The sequence below is a fragment of the Gossypium hirsutum genome, chromosome A11, assembly GCF_007990345.1.
Source record: "Gossypium hirsutum isolate 1008001.06 chromosome A11, Gossypium_hirsutum_v2.1, whole genome shotgun sequence".
Lineage (NCBI taxonomy): Eukaryota > Viridiplantae > Streptophyta > Magnoliopsida > Malvales > Malvaceae > Gossypium > Gossypium hirsutum.
Genome location: NC_053434.1, coordinates 97,906,229 through 97,924,634, shown reverse-complemented (window position 1 = coordinate 97,924,634; position 18,406 = coordinate 97,906,229). Strand labels below are relative to the sequence as shown.

At 30.3% G+C, this 18,406-nt stretch overlaps 3 protein-coding genes across 3 annotated transcripts; 1 reads left to right on the top strand and 2 right to left on the bottom strand.

Moving 5' to 3' along the window:
• Positions 1 to 286: 286 nt before the first annotated feature.
• On the bottom strand, positions 287 to 1,856 carry LOC107957112 (disease resistance protein At4g27190-like). The gene is made up of 4 exons (XM_016892554.1): positions 1,834 to 1,856; positions 1,385 to 1,706; positions 814 to 1,289; positions 287 to 764 (listed from the first exon to the last, which is right to left on the bottom strand). The coding sequence occupies exons 1-4, from the start codon at positions 1,854 to 1,856 to the stop codon at positions 287 to 289; spliced, it is 1,299 nt and encodes a 432-aa protein (XP_016748043.1).
• Positions 1,857 to 3,153: 1,297 nt separating this feature from the next.
• LOC107891411 (uncharacterized) lies at positions 3,154 to 8,510 on the top strand. Its single transcript, XM_016816218.2, has 13 exons — positions 3,154 to 3,707; positions 3,870 to 3,932; positions 4,039 to 4,125; positions 5,011 to 5,109; positions 5,520 to 5,615; positions 5,705 to 5,770; positions 5,868 to 5,958; positions 6,219 to 6,286; positions 6,379 to 6,444; positions 7,310 to 7,360; positions 7,535 to 7,599; positions 8,001 to 8,084; positions 8,244 to 8,510. The coding sequence occupies exons 1-12, from the start codon at positions 3,537 to 3,539 to the stop codon at positions 8,056 to 8,058; spliced, it is 981 nt and encodes a 326-aa protein (XP_016671707.1). The 5' UTR covers positions 3,154 to 3,536; the 3' UTR covers positions 8,059 to 8,084; positions 8,244 to 8,510.
• A 3,349-nt stretch (positions 8,511 to 11,859) lies between these two features.
• LOC107957120 (uncharacterized) lies at positions 11,860 to 13,895 on the bottom strand. Its single transcript, XM_041081905.1, has 5 exons — positions 13,783 to 13,895; positions 13,245 to 13,461; positions 12,393 to 12,678; positions 12,219 to 12,296; positions 11,860 to 12,117 (listed from the first exon to the last, which is right to left on the bottom strand). The coding sequence occupies exons 2-5, from the start codon at positions 13,457 to 13,459 to the stop codon at positions 12,067 to 12,069; spliced, it is 630 nt and encodes a 209-aa protein (XP_040937839.1). The 5' UTR covers positions 13,460 to 13,461; positions 13,783 to 13,895; the 3' UTR covers positions 11,860 to 12,066.
• Between the last annotated feature and the right edge of the window lie 4,511 nt (positions 13,896 to 18,406).

Genomic DNA, 18,406 nt, shown 5'->3' with positions numbered 1-18,406 from the left:
TTAGTTGGCAACTTGCCAAAACAGGTGGGAGCAGTTACAAGTTTAGGTAACTGACATTCTAACTTTGTAACTCTTATATTTTCAAATGAAATGAAAAGATGTAGTATTCCATTCATTTTCACATTTTTGCTTTTGAGTTTTCTGTTCTGTTTCTGCTTGCTGTTCGTGAGCTTATGCTCTTGGTGTTTTCATTTGTTTGATTTGCTGCTGCCAGTGTTCCAACAACATTTGGTGATATTACTTCAAGTTTTCTACAACCACTCATGTCTAGTAATTTTAGCCTGCTCTACTGTCCTATTTCCTTTGGGAGCACTCTAATACCAGAACTACGGAGGACAAGGATTTCTAAATTTACGAACACTCCTAAGATGTCTATATCAAGGCAACGATGCCCCTTAAAAAGGTTATTTGGAACTTTTAAAGAATAATCGGCACTACCCATAGAGAAAAAGTTAAGGTTTGGACATTCCAATTCATCTGGAAGCTCACTAACCTTAGTCTTTTGGACGCTAATAAGACGGTAGTTTCTCATACTTTCCTCATCTGACCACCCTTCAAATACGTTTTCCTTACCTAAAGAAAGCCAACTATGGTCCCTAGAAGCAATTGAAATGGCAACATCGCAGACAACATCATCCATATCACAGCATTCAGGGGTAGAATTAGCAAGTAACAGAGAAGAGTCTTTGAGTTCACTAGCCACTGTCAATACTCTGTTCAGTACCTTCTCTATTGTGTCAAGGTCACGAAATAAACCCAAGCCTCTGCAACATTTCAGCAAGCCTTCAATGGCAGCATTATGACCCATTATACAGCAGAGCAAGAAAGTGAATTTTAAGTTCTTCCCTTTCCAAGTATTTGTAGCTCATCTCAATAGCTGAATACACAGCACCTGAGATACCCCTGAAGTTTATTTCAGAGGGCTTTAGCTGCTCTAGAGCATCCTCCCATTCACACAGATTCTCCTTATATTTCAAAGCCTTTGCAACTGTTGCAATAGCGATCGGCAATCCTTCACATTTTTGGGCAACTTTTTTTGCTGTATATTGGAACTCAGCTCTTTCACCAATAGGAGCAGTCACGTTCTTAAACAGCTTACATGCTTCATCTTCTTTCAGGATATCAATTGGAAGGCTTTTCTGAGAACCCATCAACTTCAATAAAACGAGCTTCCAAGACGTCATCAACATCTTCAATCCCTTGTGTTCGTCGGTCGGAAGAATTCCAAGTGCGCCCAAGTCTTCTTCCTCCCAAATATCATCCAAGATGATAAGAACCTTGGTGAGTTTCTTTAGTCGATCATGTAGTCGGGCAGCTCGAACATCAAGCTAGGCTCGTCTAATTTCAGGCTTAACTTACTGGAAAACTCATTTTGAATATTTACCGTGTTTGAAGTTTGTGTTATAGCAACCAACACCACTTCATCGAACAGCTGATTCTCCTTTGTTTCTCTAGCAATCTCTTTGACAAGTGTGGTTTTGCCCACACCTCCCATCCCGTACACTCCTATTATATTGACATTATCATCTTCCAACGCGGCCATGATCCCATTGAAAGCACTACTTCTTGATCCAAAGGCCTCGTACTCTGTTACAGGTCTGATAATGCCTACCCCTTCAAGAGCAGGGCGGTGTGAAACTCTATTAAATCCCTTGTTTTGGTCCAAGAGTTTAGCAATGATGTCAGCCTCATTTTCCGCTTTATTGCTGAGTTGATAACGGGATAACGGGACTCGAAATCAGGACAAAGCCCAGAGAAACACTCCATTGCTTTCTCTTCATCCTGCTTTAAATTAAAATAGGATTTATACTAATATGTTATAATCACCCTCACATCACACTCACATCGGTATCCATCATTTACTCACCTTGCTTTATCAACGATCGGATGTTATTGTCATGCCTTATGTTTTATACAATTGTTATGTAAGCATGATGATAATATGTTATGAATGTAACTATTGAATGAGATGAACATTATATGCTCATATATTTTTCTTATTCAATGAAGTATGTCTTTTTATAAATTTCTCCTTAGCTTTGATCAACTTTTGATATCCATTTTCTTTTATATCATTATTTTTTTCATGTTTTATTTCATTCATTAATAGTTGATATCTAGAAAAGAGTTGAAAATCATTAGAATATGCATACATAAAAGAGAGCACTAAAAATAAATTTTTAAAAAAAATGCGTGAAAACTTATTAAATTATCATTATCATGCAATTCTTTGACTCCTGATTCATGCGTCTCCTTTTTTGTTTAAAATAAATGTCAAATTTTTACTCCTTAAGTTGAGTAACCAAATCATTGTGTAAGGTAATCTTAATCGAAACTTGACAATAACTCAATTATGAGAATCTATAAAAGAAGAGAGGTGATTTATCATTCTTCTGTTGAACCTAAAAAAATTTCTTGAAATTTCTGCAGAAATGGGCACTTCACTTCAATTACCATTTCAAGTGTTTCAAGTTCTTCTTCTCCATTAAAAAGAAATTGATAAAATTTTTGACAAAATTTTTTCCATGTTTTAAATATTAATTTTCTCTCCACTTTTTTGTTGGATTGCAACTTTTAAATATTAAATAAAAGCTGTTGAAACTAAACCAATTTACTTTTTCTTTTTCTTTTTTTTTTTCTGTTTTCAACTATTAAATATTAAATAAATATTTTTTAATCAACTTTAATTAAAATTAATATAATATTTCGATTAACTTTTTTCAACTTTTAAATATTAAATTATTTGAAAATAATGTATAACCTTTTTGTTTTCACATATTTTTTAATACACATTTTTACATTAAAAATATATTTTATCAAATGCTAAAAACGAATTTTTTTTAAACATCTTTCAACTTTTAAATATTAATTTTTATTCAACTTTTAATTAAAACTAATCTTTTGTTTCACTTTTTTTTTAACTTTTAAATATTAAATTATTTACAAAGAATATTTAATTTTCTTTTGTTTTCATGTAATTTTTAATAATTTTTCCATAAAAATTTTCCAGGCTTTAAATATTAATTCTTTTCCCTCCACGTTTTTGTTGGATTTCAACTTTTAAATATTAAATAAAAGTTTTTGGATCTAAACGAAATTTTTTCTTCTTCCAAGTATTAAATATTAAATATATTATCTTTAAAAAAAAAAAAAAGGAAAGATGCACTACCCATTGTAATATGAATGAATGCTTATGTAAATATGCCCGACCCAAATCCGAACCCGCCCGGCCATTTCACCGTAACTGAATCCCAAATTCCCAAGTTTCAAATATATTTCGTCCTCTGAAATTTAGACCGGACATTATATCTTTAGGCTGGTAAGCCCCTTTCATGGTGTTTTAGTAGCCTTCGTCTTCAACCTCGTATCTATTTCTTTTGGCCCCCCAAAAAACCCTCCTGTCTAATTCATTTTAAATTCCCAACATTTTTCAAATAGCGTTTGACCTCAAAAAAGAAAATCATAAAAAATAGATAAAATAAATAGTTTAGTTTGGTTGTAGCAATCTAGAAGGTGTAGCAGGTTGGGTGGAAAAGATGAGGACTCTACCAACAACTTTTACTCTCTCGTTAGTTTCACGCTTAAATGTCTATAAAACCCCTCCATCTTCTCCCATGTTTCATTTTTGTCACTCTCGTTTCTTTCCAATTCCTCCTCCCAGACCTCTCTCTATCATGGCCTCTGCAACTCAGCCTTCTTCTTCTCAGGTAATTTACACACTCAGCTTTCTGTTCCTTTCTATACCTTTAAAAAAGGAAATTTGGGTTTTCTATTTTTTTTATTGATTTTTATCTGAAAGGTAGTAATTGATTGGAAAATATTCTTTTTCTGTTTAGGAAAATTAATGGGTTTTCTGTTTGTTTTACTAGGCTGTCTCTCCTGAGGATGTTAATAAAGAAACCAATATATTTCAGTTAATTCAAGCTCACCAGGTTTGTTTAATTTTATATATGTAATGTTTCCCTCTTTGTTTTGTCTATATATACTGTAATCAAATTGGGATTGGAACTTACTGAAATGTGGTCGATCCATTTTCAGGAGAAGGCTGCTAGGCTTTCTCCGGTGGAGGAAATCCGTACTGTTCTTGATCAAAGCACGCGCGGTATGCTTTCAACTTTTTCACAGGTTTGTGATCATATTACTAGCTGATTTGATCATTTATAATATGGGTTAATTAAGCATGAAGAATGATATAAAGACACCTGTGATACTTGTTTAGACTTTATAACGAAGATTGTCTAAATTACAAGAGTGATTCTTGATTAGGTTTAATGAACAAGGTAAAAGTTTGTGGATGGCTATTGCTTTTTACTTTTGTCTGAAGTTTTAGGAGTGAAAAGGTACTTTTTAATCCTTTGTGGCCTTTTAAAATTACTTCGGTTCGCTTACCCTTTCCATGGTGATGATTTGGAATGAAGAACTTTGAAGGATTCTTGCTATGCAGATCATAATCTCATCAGCTAGCAGACAATTCTAATCATGATAAATTAATCTTGTAATCATTAGATTTATTCATAATGAATAAAAACTTAATCAACTAGCTGCAGAAGACTCCTATAACCTAAACTTGCACAAGCTGTCACTGAATCTTGCAAAGTTTCTGCTTTTTCATCCTTCCTAGTTGCAGTTATGGTATCTTAGGCCATGGTGTTGCTCATACAATTACTATTTTCTATATAGAACCTGTAATGGAAACAAGATCTTGCAAAGTCTTGGGTCCTTTGGCACTTCTCGTGCAGTTGTTTGAATGGAATTAAACTGATGATTTATATGTGCCTTAACAACTCATATTAGGATTTTTTTTTTCTTTTTTTGAGCTCCTTATTCAGTAAGAACTAGGATTATTATTTGCTTTCCAGGTCTTCTTTTGGTTTTAATTGTTTATGACATTCATCACTTAAGACGTTTTTTCTATTTGTTGGCCTGCTCGTTAGAAAATTTTATTCTTGCCCTATTCATTGGACATTTTTCTTGTTATCCTACTCATTTTTACTTCTTTTCTGCATGCAGAAGCATGAGGGCTATCCATCAGGGTCGATGGTTGACTTTGCGTGTGATGCCAATGGATCTCCAATATTAGCAGTCAGCAGCCTGGCAGTTCATACAAAGGTTCTCTCTTAGATTTTGAATTTTACTTAGTGAGTGCTTAATAAGTAATCTATTCACAAAACGCCCTAGCTCAGACGAATTTAAGAGAAAGGGAATTGAAACATCAAAAGGATATTGGGTAATGTTCGGATTAGTATCATGCATGGTGATGGAAGCATTTATTGAATCATGTTAATTGTTAGGATTATAATTTGGTATTGTCATGTTGCCAATTTTGAACAAAGCCATTTCTGAGAACCAGGAAAGCTCTTTTCTCTTTTTATTAGCATTAGTTGCTTATGTCCTAGTCACCAACCTGCTTTCATTCTACCATTTGGAAACTTCTCCCTTGTTAATCCTATTGTCCTTGTGAACTGGTAGACAAGTTTTGTCCCTGTCACCTAATAATTCTGACAAAAATTACTTCGCAGGACTTATTGGCTAATTCCAAATGCTCGTTGCTTGTCGCTAGAGATCCTGAAGACAGGACTGATTTAGTAATCACTCTGCATGGTGATGCTATTGCTGTAAGTTTGTAATTTCCAGTCTCCTGCTGGGCATCCTAATTGTTTGGTGTTCTGAAGTATTTGAGATGATGTATTGATCAATTATACAGGTATCCGAAAAAGATCAAGCAGCCATTCGAACTGCTTATTTGGCTAAACACCCAAATGCATTCTGGGTATGTTTCTCATCCCCCTGCATGCTATGTCCCTTTAGATGAATGTTGTCACTAATCTGCTTAGATAGAGAACTCAGCATATGTTTCTATTCTGAAGGTGGACTTCGGTGACTTCCAATTTATGCGGGTTGAAGCAAAGGTTGTGAGATATGTATCAGGCGTTGCGACAGCTTTGTTGGGATCAGGAGGTTTGTGTTTTGATTGCTTTTCTGTATTACATCTTACATTCCTTCTATTCTAATGATAATTTTGAAGAATGTTAATGCAACCTACCATTTAAGACAAGGCACTACTGGTTCTTTTTCTGCTGCCTTTTACCCGTTTCATTTATTGTTTTCAGCAACTCTTATTGACTTGTTTGTGGTTCTATTATTCCTTTGTCCTAACAATCATTTTTTATATTTTATTTTTCCTTAATGTCATTTTGTATTTTTTTTTATATGCTTAGAGTTCAGCAGAGAGGAGTACCAGGACTCGAATGTTGATCCAATAGCTCAGTTCTCTAAGCCTGTTGCGGTATTTTTTTCTGTTCATTTTCTCCTGTACAACATTTCATTTGTTCATGAAAACATCCATTTTTGTCTTATTAATCCAGCTTTTTTTTTCAGTCTCACATGAATAAGGATCATGCTGAAGACACAAAAGTCATTGTACAATTCGCAACGTCAATCCCGGTAATTAAGAATATTACTTTTTGGACAGTATCTTATATTAAGTGGAAGATTTTATCCATATTTTATTGAAGAGGCAAGTCAGCTAGCTCTTTCTGGTTAAGTTGGAAAACCATCGGACATGCCCCAATAGCTAATCCTAGGCCTCCTAAAATCAGAGTAAGAGAAATTAATAACTTATTCTGAATAATTTGGCTAAAGTTGCTGAATATTTCTTCAACCCAAGTGCGGTAGAGTTCTAATAATCTGGAAAAGACAGAAAAATGATTCTTCATCCTAGAAGATCCAATGTTACGACTCAGATTTCATCTAAGTTTCTATTTTCAGACGGTTCAATTTAGTTGTGGATGAAAAAATGATATAGTGCCTCGTAATTCTTTTTGGAGGCCAATGACGGTTTGTTTGGTTTTGGAAGGAAAGAAAATGAGGTCAATGTATAATTTGGTTTTCTGAAGTCCAAAATGAAGTCCTCTAATTGAACCAAAACAAACTGAATTGCACCACTTTGGATCCGTTCATCATTTTTAAAATTTTTAAAACTTTAAAATATTTACTTGGTTCTATAGAATTTTTAAGCATTGTTCCTAATTTTAAAAATATTAATTTTATATTATAAAAGATTAAAACATAGATTTATGTTCGATTTGAATATTACTTTTTAACTTAACCAAAGACCAAACCAAATAAACCTAATTATTATCTGAATTGAATTGCTGATCCATTTCTTCCCAATCATCTCTAACAATTATTCAATGTGATGATGTACTCTTCTTTGAAAATTTCTCATTGAAGACCTTTTATTGATAGGGAATTTAACATATCTGGTTATTGAGCTATTCCTTTTCCTGCCTGATCTGTCTTTCTCCAGGTAGACAATGCTTACATGCTGGATTTGGATAGTCTTGGATTCAATGTCAAGGTTTTAATAACTTTTAACCCTTCATATTAAATCTATGTTATTGGCTAACAGAAAGTAACGTTCTCCATTGCTTTGAAGTTAACTGATAGAGATTTCCAATCACTATGCCTTGTGAGTTGTGAATCAGTTCTTACTGTATTCAAATTCTTGCTCTATGAATCTTTTTCCCTGCAGGCTGGTTATCAAGGGAATACTTTCAAGCTTCGAATTCCTTTTCCTAGACGTGCAGAAGATAGAAAGTGAGATATCTTTATATTAAATACTTTTTGGTCTGAAGAAACTTTCCTTGATATCTTACTTGTCATCTGTTGTTTAGTAGATATTGTTTTTACATTTTATTCAAGGCATTTGCTCTGGGATTCTCATCTTAATCTTCTTTCTCAATGAGAACTAAATTTGTACCATCCTGGCGAAAGCCACTGCAACAAATGGGGAGGGCATGGCACATTGTTGTCCTTTATCCAAGCTTTTTAAATAAGAATACTGATATTGTATTTTAATCTGGGTTCTTTGTCGACTGGCTAAGACTTCAAGTAAAGAAGCAATAGCTTGCATGAACAAGTTGTGGGTGTGACTGTGTTACATGCATGTTTTATTGTTGCTCAGTCAGTTTTTTTCTTTTTTTTTTGTATGGTATTAGGGATGTCAAAACCCTCATAGTTGATATGCTCCAAGCTGCTCGGTCTCAAGTCAACTGATCACACTGCTAAAAGTGACCCAAGTGGTGAGAGTTATCTAATTTCTTAAATCTCTGTTTCATCTAGACTTATGATTGTCATTGCTTAGCTTCAGGATTATAAATTACCATATATTATGAACTGTATACTGGAAATGGTATCCGATGGTGAAGATCCTCCTCATGCTTATTGACTTCGTTTTGCAGGATATCATGTTACAGTTTCTTAAAACTTCTCCAGAATATGGACCAACAAATATTTCCAGAATTCATCCAATAAAAATACAATTACAGAAGACAAGCAGCTGGGATAATTCAGCTTTCTGCATCTGATACCTCGGAAACTTTCATTTCAAGTTATTGCTATTGCAGTCTATGATGCCATTTGAAAGTTGAAACTAAGGGACGTGAAACTGGATTGTGATTTATGTATATATACTTTGCTATGGTATAATATTTTCTTCTTTCCCCTAACAAAGTGGAGTTGGATAAAAACATGAACTATTGGAGGTGGAATATAACTTGAAAACATGATACAATGGTTTGGCTGTCAGAGAAATATGAAGGTGACTGGCAAATTATCTTATTCACCGACTCTTTTGGGAAAAGTTCTTGAAGTAATCTAATCTGAAATCCTGATGCAGCCTAGTTTTACTTTTTCTTCTGCAAAAGTTTGAACCTCTTGGTTGTTTCCAGACCATGCGGATATACTTAGTGTTTGGTTGGTTGTAAATTTTTGAAATTTACTTAAAAAAAACAAAAAAAAATACATAATCTTAAAAAAATTTAAAAGAAAGGGATTTTAGGCTAATATAGTTGATAAGTCCTTGAACATTGTTATTTTATTTAAGTCCTTATATTTTTGTTACATCCAATTAAGTACTTAAAACTTCGATTGGTAAGCAAATGTCCTTAAACCGTCCTTTTTTTTTTTAAATAAGCCTTTCTTCCTTCATTAAATCTAAATTACATTCAATTTCACTCTAAAATACGGTATGTACTATTTTAGTTAGTTAATTTTTTTTTCAATTTAATCACTTTAGATAAATTAATTGTTCAAACTAATTATTCCCGTTAAAATAGTTGGATTTTCATTAGCAGAATGCTGAAATAGCACGTTAGCATGTAGTAATTTTTTTGTTGACTTTTCCAAACTCCAACATTCCTTCCCTCTATGACTCCGTCCAGACAAACTTTTGCCCCAACAGGGCACTTCTATGCTGGGGACAGGGAAGAACAACCCGCTGTATTATCTATTGTTCGGAATGACGTGTCGGAGGGGACTACAAGGATTAGCTTGAGCTTCTCCGAGGAGGATTTCATGGACGGGTGCTATAGGCAAGATGATAGCAGCATAACACAAGAAATTTCCTCGAGGAGGTAAAGAAAGGTTTCAGGAAGCGGGGGAAGGGACAGAGCTAGTGAGAGAGATGAGGGAGAAAGTGGGTATGATGTTATATTGATGACCCAGATTCCATTCTGGGTTTCCTCTTTGAAGAAGTTATATGCAGTAATGAAGGAGGGTAATTTGAATTTATATAAAAGCAAATTTTACTGTTATTCTTAGGTCTTTCAATATTAAATTATTTGATATAAATGTAAGAAGGGTTAGTGTAAATTTATTTTGATTGATGTTACTCAATTTACGGATAAATTCAACACTCAACTTTAAATTTTAATTAAATTTTACATTTTTTAAATTAAAATTTGATTTTAATGATTTGAAAACAAAATTAAATGAAAAAAATTATTATTTCAACTATTTTTATTTTAATAGTCAACATTAAGTTACTTTATAAAATTATATATTAACTTTAAATTTTTATTTAATAAAAATTTTAAAATATATAAAAAAAATACTTTGTTGTTTTTTATTAATAGCATTTTTATAAATATTTAATATTATGTTAATTAGTTAATCATTTTTAATTTTTTAAATAAATATTTAAAATATTTTAATTTATATTTAACTAAAGTTAAAATTGAATAATAAAATTTAATCAAAAATCAAATTTTAGTTTCAAAATCATTCAAATAAAAAATTCAATATAAAGTTGAAATAGAGTGATAAATTTACCATTAATTTAAAAGTATCAACAAAACTAAAACATAGTGAAAATATAAATATAACAATTTCTGTAACAATAATGTTTACTTTATTTTATTTTTTATTTCATTTTATTAGTTTTATCCAAAACCTTATTTAGTAATAATTTCTCATGTATCTTTAATTAAAAAAATTCCATTTAAAATAAAAATAGGTTTTTGTTTTTAGGGATAGTGTATTTCTTTTTAGGCTTAATTCATTATTTGACTCTTAAAATATATCTAATTTTTTCACTTTGGTACTTAAATTTTTTTGTCCCAATTTAATACTTAAAGTATTAATCACTTCTCAATTTGGTATTTAAAGTATGCCTTATATTTTTGAGTTCATTTTTCTAATAAAAAAAATTGATAGCCACACAAAGAGACATGTCGACTTTATGTAAAACAAAAATTACTTTCTTTTATTAAATGTATATACATATTAAAAAAATAAAAAATGAAAATAATATATATATAAGAAAACAAAATATATATAATCTAAAAAAAGAATATATAAAAATAAAATTTATAATAAAAAACTGATAATTGATAAGAAATTAGTTGAAATTAATAATATTATTACAAAAAATTGTGAAAAAATTGTAAAAAATATATATATTTTAAAAGTTTAATAATATTTTTTTATAGAATTCCAAAAAGTATTTAAATTTCAAGATTTTTTTTTGCAATTACTTGAAATTCAAATGCTTTTTAAATTTTTTATAACAATTTTCAAATTTTATATATTATTTTAAAATTTTAACTTTATAATTATAAATTTTATAAAAAAAATTTAATTAAATGTTTTTATATATAATATATGATTTTTTTTACTTTTTAATCAATATAATATATAATATTAAAAATAAACAAAAAGACTTGGCGTATTCTAATAGTGCCACATGACAAGTTAGCGTCAGGCAACAGTTGGTCACTGGTCAATTAAAGTCAATTTTTTTTAATATTTAAATATTTAGTATTTAATATCAAAATTTTCTATTTTAAATTTAAATTTAAATTTTTTATTTTAAATAAATTTAATTTTCACCTGACAATATTTTTCATTGCCCGAAATAAGTCACATGATAAATTTTCATTAGTCGAAGTAACCTAACAGGTGTCGTTTAAAAATAACCAAAAATAGAAAAAAAAATACTTTAGATACCAAATTGTTGCAATAAAATAAATATCAAAGTAAGAAAATGGATATACTTCAATAGTTATCATGAATTAAAATTTTTTATTCCACATAGATTTAAAAAATATGGTTAAATATTTTACCGCTATTGTGAACCTTTTTAACTCAGTTTATAAAATTTAAAAACTCCACTATATATATATTTAAAACATTTTTCAATATTCAGAAATTAAAAAGTTGAAGAATAAAAAAGATATTTTGTTAAACAAAAATCTATACTATCGAAACAAACAAAAACTTAAATTGCTTTACTATTCTTGATAGATTGTAGAAATTTCTATGCAAATGCTACTTTGAGGTACAACAAGATGGGCAAATTTTACATAGGGGAAGAATTTACTTTTGAGATTTTGTAATCACATAGACCAGTCCTGACAAATGCTACCTTCTTATATCACATACACACTCATCTTTTGTCATATGGGTGATTCCACCCATCAAACTTGACACAATTTTTTTGCCTCATCTCACTGCATGCTTAATATGAAGGACAAAACATAATCTTATGGGATATCATTGTTGCCAAAATTACTAATATTTATCCAAAAACAATAATTATTCTCATTCTGATTTATATATATATGAAAAATATCAAACATCTATACACCAAACAAACCCCAGCAAGCACACCCATGTTTTAACTTCTCTATATTTTTCTCCAACCCATTAACATCAACTCCAAAAATATTCCCCCAAAAAATATCAGAAAAGAAAAAGGGCCCTGCTGCTGCCATTGATTTATCTTCAATCTGAATCACTTTCCATATTTCCCATGGCCTTCAATCCTCTTGGTCTCTGCATCATGCCAAAACCCCACATCAGAAACATGAATAATAACATAAAAAATTATTGCATTGTAGGAAATGCAAAATAAGAGAAACCAAATCATATGTTACCTTCTTAGAACTCTTCTTTTCCCTAACTTCATATCTTTCTTGGCACATATCAGTCAACCATGCCCCAGGGCTCACCAGCTGCCACCACAACCAACCAATACATGTCAAATTTACACCAAAAATTATATATATGGAGCCTACATATATGTTTCAAATACAACAATGTTTACTTACAAGTAAGCTCCTTTGGATAATCTTGGCTCTCTTTTTAGGCCTCTGAGGGGGTTTACACCCTTTCATTGCCATAAAATCCTCCTCTTTTTCTTTGCTTGACAATGTGATATACAGCTTTGGCCACGCTACCCCTTTGTTATCCTCTCCGTTATTGCTATCCACTGCAATCTTCCCGTTCTCATCCACCAATCCCACTGCTGACCCTCTTGTTGTGTAGTACCTGTCTTCCTTCTCTGGTGAAGCCGCTTTCCGGTGATCTGACCGCAGTATAGATGCTTCTGAATTCCTACAATCAAACACACAAAAAGAGTAAATTTCACCATTATACCAGTTTGCTTATTTCAATTATAAAAGTTTTATAGGGAAATTTCTTAACACCATGTTTGGTTGCTAAGAGACCAAAAATAGCAGTCAGAGAACTAAAATGGTATAAAGCAGACAAGTAGGAACTTCCCCTATCCGATCAACCAAACAGGGGACAACGAGGTCCACAACCTTATTGAGTCATTTTCCCGGAAAATCCTTAACACTGGTAGATGGCTTCTGAGAAAAAATAAATTAATATGCCTTTTCTCTTTTACCCGGAAAAGAACCCATAGCCATGCCCAGCTAATTTTGGGGAAGGGCGAAAAAAACAACATTCAATCTCTTTCCCCTCCCTCCCAACCTAAGAGCTTCTCAGAAATCAAAGAAAATGGGTAAAATTAAATTTAAAAATTCCCCAAAAAGACGAGAAAAAGCTTGAAAACAAAGAAAATCTCATATTTTTTCCAAACAAACAAAAGGAGCCAAGAAAAATAAAACATGACTTTTTTTTTTTTGAAAATTCCAAGAAAGAATTGATGTTCATACCTAGTCAGACGAGGATTGAATTGAGAAAAAGGAGAGGATTCTTTATCTAAAAGCCGAGAAGTGATTCTTCTACGAATTATAGTATTGGATTTATGAGAGATTTTTTGAGGGTCTTTAACTCTCACACATCTTAGCCTCTTTCTATTCCCCCACTGTAAAAACAACTCCGGCTCTATTGTTTTGCATGTTCTTTGGCTCCTCTCTTCTTTCTCCATCTCTGTCATTAAACCAATAAGAACAAATTAAAAAAAAGTTTCAATTTTCTTACATCCAATAAAATCAAAGCTGAAGAGCAATAAAGTTTTTTTTAAAATTAAAGAAAGACCCAAAATCCAATTGCGGTTGAAGAAAATAAGAATAATAAAAACTGATTTTTTGAAAAAGAAATTCCCCGGAAAACCAATTTGGGTGGTTTATGCCGTGAAAATCAAAGAGATGATGAAAATAAAGTCTGGGTGTTTTCTGTTTGTTAAGAGTAGGAGAAGAAATGTCATATGAAAGGGAAAAAATGAACTTCGAGAGAAATTGGTTGCCTGACCTTGAAAAGCTAAACAGATACGCTATAATCTTTCCTAAAAAAACCCAGAAAATCCCAACAAAAAAAGAAACCAATTACCAAGTATGAACAAAAAAGAAACAAGATAAAGCAAAAGAAGGAGATTTCTTACAGTGAAGAAATGGTATCATCCCAGAGAAGAACAAAAAATAGGTTTTGTTTTGTATTGTATTGTTCGCCCAAATTATTAGTGCAAATTCTCTGTTTCTGTTTCTCTTTAACCTTTCTCTGATTTCTTCTTTTTGCTCCTGTAATAGATTCTGGGAAAGGAGATGAAGCAAAAACAGGCGAGAAGAGAAGATATGGTGGTGGTGTTGTATATATGGATCATTGAGTGGGTTAGTTAACCAAACCAAGTAGGCGAGGTAATAAGTGGCATTAGTTCCATTTTAATGGAGCTTGGGCTAATTCTTCTTTTATAAATTTCTAGAAAGGCCTTCATTTCCCTTTTCAAGTATTTCAGTTGGGCTTACAAATATGGGCTCCATAATTCTCCCAAAACTTAATTAAGTTTTAGTTGAAAAATAGAAAAAAGCAATGCAACCATCAACTGAATAAATAAAATATTTAAAATCTTTCTCCTATCTTAAAGATTAAAATATTAAAGAATGTTTTTAATTTATCAAAATATTTTAAAATTTATATAAATACCTTTCTCTCATTTCTAAAATTTAAATTTGGAGCCTTTCAAGTGTAACAACCAACTAATTTATGATTTAACTAATTTATCATTTGTATTTTAATTATTTTAATTTCATTTTAATTTCATATATGCATTAAATTTTAATCTATTATTAAATTTCTAAATGAAATTTGCCGAAACATACATGTTGTTGAACTAGATTAATAAGTTGAATCATAAATGAAAAGTTCAACCAATGAGAATTGAAAAACCAGTAATAAAAAAAACTTTGATTATTTCACTAAATTTAGTTATCTTTTATTTTAAGTCTTTTGTAACTATAATTTTATTTATAAGAAATATTTAATTGGTGACAACAGTGCATCTAAGTTAGGGACAAATATTTTGACAGGAAATCATGGTAGAGCAACAAATTAATTAGAATTAAAATGATTTGAAAGTGATGATTCTCATCTTCTTAACTCAATATAGTATCCAAGTAATGAACTTAATCTTGACCAGCAACCCCAAATGATTAAAAGCTAGGTTTGACATTTCAAAATCTGAATATTAAGAAAATGTAAAATCCCCCAACTCATGAAATTCACAGTCCTCCAACTGCTCTCTCTTCATTTCCATTTTGCACACAATTTGTTTTTCATCCTCCAGCTTCTGTGTGAAATTGGAATTTGACTTTCAAACCATGGAGTTAGGCCTGAATTGCTTTGAGATTAGGAAAATGGGCATGATAAGTCAAGTAAAGGCGGATTATGTTGACTTCTTGGGATGCTACCTCATTGTATTCACCAACTTCATACTTCAAACAGTATAACTGGACTTCCTTTAAAATATGTGTTTCAAGTTAATTAAATTTTATATCCATGTGCTTTTTTTTCTTTTTTTTTATTCTTGTCTTAGTCGTTTGTATATGAATATATAAATAAATCTGTTTTACTTAGGAATAACGAAAGTGATTAAAATGAGTAATGATAGTGTTTAAATTATAATTTTTTATTTTATTTTTGATGCTCCAAATGAAAATTTATATTTATCTAAAAAAAATTTCATTTTGATTCTTGTTGCTTACTTACTTAGGACTTGGAAACAACAGGCCTTGCCTTGTAATTTTGGAGAAGAAGTTGCTTTAAAATTTTCCCTAAAGATTGTGGGGTTAACTGCAACTAACATCTAAAATGTAATTCAATGGTTTTTAGGTTGAAGTGTGAATGAAGCTACAATCAATTCAATTTGATCAAAGTTATCCACAAATTGTTCTACTTTTAATTAAAAAGCAGAAGGAACAAGAATTTGGTGATTTTTTTATATTGCGTCAATGTATTTATTTTTATATTTTTAATATTTTTTTATACTTTTATACAATACTTATCAATCTTTTAATCTTACTTATCGTATGTATTAAATATTTTTCCTTATGTAAATACTATACATAATATATTATCTAATTAAAATGGTAGTTTTCTTTGGACGAAAATTAAAAAGGTAGTTTAGTTTGCTTTAAATATTTAATTATTAGAATTAATGAAATAAAATTAGTTTATTTAGATAAAATTTTGTAAGCACGTGCGAGGATTTAATTGAGTCAATTTTAAGCCAATGAAAAAAAATTGAGTTAGTTGTAGGTATTTAAACAATTTATTAGATGCAAATTAATAATTATGGTTATTCGATATTAAATTGAATCGATTTTTTATTTAATATATAATTGATTTAAATTTTTTATGATATAAAAATAAATATTTTATATTTAAAATAATTTAAAAGTTTTGGAAATATTATTGTTTTTTTTATAAATATTTATAAAAAAATCTTAAAATTTTATCAAATAATATTCAATATTCATTTTATCAAAATAAGTCTAAAATATCAAAATAAAATATTATGAAAAAATCGAGAACCAAACCCACCCGAACTGAATTATGATGGATGATTCAAAAAATGTAAAAAAATTCAAACAAATTGAACCGATATCAACCCAATTAATGGAGTTGACCATTCTTATTTTGTCAAATATTTAAGGAATAACTGGTATTAAGATTATATTAACGTTCATAATCATTAGTCACCAATAAAAAAGTTTCACATCCTCAAATTTTAAAGGGTAAAGTGTAAAAATATATTTAATAAAGTATTACTCGCATCCTATTGTCCATTGAACTTTTTTTTTTCTACTTTGATTGTAAACTATACAAAATCAAATATTTTCGTCACCAAAAGTTAACGGTCATTTGAAATTTGATGAAACTGTTGATGTATGTTTTTTTATTACTCTAATAACAAATTTAGTTCTCTAATGTTTTCATATTCTATCAATTTGATCTTAAATATAAAAAAGCTCACAAATTTAGCCTCAATGTTTACAAAATTTACCATTTTAGTTCAAATTATAAAAATTCAATAAATTTAGTCCTCAACATTTACAAAATTATAATTTTTAATTTTTAAAAATTTTGTAAATTAAAAAAACCAAACTCCAAATCTAGTATAATTATAGTAAGAAATTATTACCAGTTAAAAATATCCATAGAGTCATTGGCTACATCACAACCGCAACCATCTATCTAAAAACACACTCAGCCATAACAATACAAGAATTAATGAAATTGTTGAGTAAAATTTAAAATAATCAATCTTATCAATTTATTTTTTCAAGACTTTTAATGTAAGCTAAAAATTCTTCTCCCATTTTTTCCCCTTTTTTTTTCCTACATTAGGTTAAAACTATTGTTTGCCACTAAAATAGGGTGAATTTCAGTATTTGTCTCATTGCTTGAATCTTCACAAGAAATTTTAGAAATATAGTATTGTGTTTTTTTTGAGAAACTGTGAACCTTATTTTGCAAATATGGGTTCACACCAAATTTCATTATTGTACCCTACTCACGGTTTATTTATGGTTCTTATTTTAGTTTCTTATGCTTAAAAAAGAGTTCTAAAAAAGTTCATTTTCACCATTTGGTACATGAAAATGAGGTATTAATGATTTTTCAGTACTGCTGCTAATTGTGTATGTAGTTGTTCAAATTTGTGTGTTTAGCCAAAGGGTGGGGAAATCAATGGCATCTGCCATACTTACTTTCAAGTAGACTTGTCCAAGGGTTGGGTAGCTCGTCTAGCTTGGTAGGACCAACCCAACTTGTACTAGGCTTGAACAAGGATTTCCGCACCTTAGGTTGGCTCAACCTAGTTCAAATTCAATTTAAATAGTAACTTCTTAAAAAAATTACATATAAAATATCAACTAAAATTATATTTATAATATTTTATTAATTTTTGAATACTAAAACGAGATTTTTGGGCGGGTCAAGCCAACTCGAAAATAGATATGGCCCTGAATTTTTTTGGAATTGAGCCTAAGCCCAATCCATGGATACCTTTACTTTCAAGGTTCCATCTTGTATTTGGGTTAACCCAAAGTTGAACCCTTGTTTTGGAGCTAAGATATTAGCTAGTGGTGATGATAATTATTTTATCATTTTCATTTTATCTAGGTTTCGGTGTTGGGTTATTTAAAAAAATACAAAATTTACCATTTTGTAAATGTTGAGAGCTAAGTTTAATGATTTTTTTTAGAATTTGAACTAAAATGACAAATTTTGTAAATATTAAGTGCTAAATTTGTTGAAATTTTTATATTTAGGATCAAATTGATAGAATGTGTAAATATTAGAAGGCTAAATTTGTTATTAGACCAACAAAAAATCCCATATCAGTACTTCCTTTAAATTTCAAATGGTTATTAACATTCAGTGACGAAAATATTTGATTTCATATATTTTAGTGACCAAAATGGAATGCAAGCAATACTTTAGTGGTCATTTATGTACCTTTACCCATTTTTAAATGCATACAAGGTTATTATACATTCAAGTATCTAAACTATTTAATAAAATTATTGGTTAAGTTGGTGTCACAAGTCACCTAGGCCCAAGTTGGTTAGGGAAATTACAAAAATAGCATTCTGTA